We start from the raw sequence: 2,420 nt of genomic DNA on the forward strand, positions 1-2,420 counted from the left end.
TGTGTCCTTTGCTGGTCTTGTCCTCTGTATAGATTCATAGATCAATTCGAAATGAAATAAGCGTCATGCACGCGAATTCACGCGGCTCCACGTGGGGGCCGTGGGGAGCTGCCTGCTCCCTGGGAACAGCAGAAGCCAATAAAACTTATCCCCAACGCACCACCCTGCTGTCTGCGGTCTCCCTGGCCCCCGCCTCTCTCCAGAAGTTTCTGGGAAGGGCTGTGTCTAGCCCAGTGCCGGGCGGAGCCGGCCTTCGCTCTCCTGTCCGGCCGTGGGGTCAGGGCTCCGCCCAGAAAGGCGGCCACAGCAAGCCACATTTGTTTACGAGTTCCCAGGGGTGGCTGTGTCCATCTTCCAGGACTGGGAACCGCTGACCTAAACTCTGAGCTCCTGGCGGTTGTGGGTGATGGGCTGAGTTACCTGGGGCAGGACACTGGTGTCTCAGCATCGACGCAGAGGGCCGGTTATGACCCTAACATGGCTTTTGGGGAGAGTAAACGAGGCAGTGTGGCCAAAGCCTTGGTGTGGACCCTGCACACACGAAGCACGCAGCAGGCGTGGGCAGAAAGGAGGATGGGCAGGAAGGACATAGGAGAGGAGGGGGTGGGAGGAGGGGAGGGGGAAGAGCAGGGGGCAACAAGGGGACACCAGGGTGGGGTGCACCGGGGAGCGGGCCCGGAGCCCTGGGTGACAGGGAGTCACCTCTACTGGAAGCCAGCTGGTGACCTTGAACAAGCCCGCCCCCGCAGTCCTCAGTGAGCCGTCAATGTCACTGTCACGGACCCTAAGCGCTGCATGGTCCCCGCTCCGGCGCCAGTTTGGGGACAGTCTGGCCCCCGTCCCCACTCGCCATCCCGCGCCCTGTGCCTCGGCGGCATCTTCAGCCATGCGAACTTCCGCGCCCTGCAGCAGGTGGCCACACGTGTCCTTCCCCCCTTGGCTGCAGCGTCTGCGTTCGTTCGGTTTCCCGGACACGCCCCGCCTCTCCCTCGGGGTGTCGTGCAGGCCGGTTCCTCGTCTCCACACGGGTCCCCACCTTTCCTCTGGGAGCCAGTCCTGCTGCAGGACCAGCCTAAACATCACCTCCTCCAGGAAGCCCTCCCGTGGCCCTGCACCCAAAGTCCAGGTGAAGTAGTCCTGTGAGGTCCAGGAGCAGTAGCGGTGGAAACTTCTGAGCGTTCGGGGGGCCCCCGCCTGCCTCGTCTCCTCCGTTTCGCCCAACACATCCCGAGCTGGGTGCTTTTCTCCTGAGGCTCAGGTTACAGGGTTCTCGCTAGGCTCCCCCTGCTCTGTCTTGCCAGGACCCTGCAGGCAACCTCGGGTGCTCCCAGCGGTCTCCGGGCTTCCCGCCCCAGGTCCCCACTGCTGACAGGCCCAAGAACTCGCCTGGATTCCGACTCCAGCATCCCAGTCCCGAGGCCCCCTGAACCCCCTCCCTGCGGGCCCCCCTCGCGGACACCTCGTCTGCGTCCTCCGCTTTGCTGTCCTTTCCTCGGGGTGCCTCCGCAGCCTGGCCCCCAGCCCCAGCCCGGCCCCCGGCCCCGAGCCCCAGCGGATCTTCCCAAACAGGTGAGCGGACAGCCGCGCTTGGCTCTCCAAGGCCCCCCGCTGCCCCGGCCCCCTGCAGGAGCCAGCGAGAGCCCACGATGCCGCCATAAACACGACCCTTTATTAAGGTACAGAGGAGGCGACATGACAGGTACACGGTGAGTGGGAGCGCCTCTCCCCGGGCGTAAAGTGCGCTGGGCCCCTCCGTGCACGTGCGCTTCCTACAGGGAGGCAACGGGCACTAAGTGGGGAGACAGAGGTTCCTCTGGGAGGAGTGGGCCCCCCAGCCAGGACCGCATCCCAGGTGGCACCTGCCCCTCCCGTCTCCGACACCTGGCCTGGAGGCAGAGAGGGCCTTCCTAGGCCGGCAGGGAGGGGGCTGCGGGGGCAGCGGGGGGCGGCCACCTGCACCCCTGGGCTCCAGCCGCTGGGCCCCCTTAGGCGCTGGGTGCTGGCCGGGGTGCTGGGGGGCTGCAGACACACCACGCGCGGGCTCAGAACCCTGCCCACAGCCAGGGCGGCCCTGCCTGGGGAGGCCAGCGGGCACTCGGGGGCTCTCCCTCCCCAGGCCGGGGGGAGAGCAGGGCTCAGTGTCATGTCTTCACAGCCTGGGGCGCCCTGCAGGAGGGGTGTCCGTGGGCGGCCCCGGAAGCTGCAGTGGCCCCGGGGGCGGGGCGCTCAGGTCCCTGAGGGCAGCGGCTGCCAGGCCTAGGAGTGGGGGGGCCTGCAGGAGCGGCAGCATGCCTTGCTATAGTACCAGTGGCCACAGAGGTTCACCTTGATGGCCAGGGCGCAGTTGGTGCCTGGCTGGTCCTGGCAGCTATCATCTGGGGAAGGAACACAGTAGGGGGGCATGGGCATCAGGACAGGAC

At 66.7% G+C, this 2,420-nt stretch overlaps 1 protein-coding gene across 1 annotated transcript in view; it reads right to left on the minus strand.

Moving 5' to 3' along the window:
• Positions 1–2,132: 2,132 nt before the first annotated feature.
• The window catches only part of ADAMTSL2 (ADAMTS like 2), a 33,233-nt gene continuing 32,945 nt past the window's right edge, over positions 2,133–2,420 (minus strand). The window contains exon 18 of the mRNA XM_015594135.1: positions 2,133–2,375. Within this exon, the coding sequence (XP_015449621.1) occupies positions 2,257–2,375 (119 nt within the window). The 3' untranslated portion in view covers positions 2,133–2,256. The remainder of the gene's footprint in view (positions 2,376–2,420) is intronic.

This window comes from Pteropus alecto, unplaced genomic scaffold (genome assembly GCF_000325575.1).
Source record: "Pteropus alecto unplaced genomic scaffold, ASM32557v1 scaffold67, whole genome shotgun sequence".
NCBI classification, from domain to species: Eukaryota; Metazoa; Chordata; class Mammalia; order Chiroptera; family Pteropodidae; genus Pteropus; species Pteropus alecto.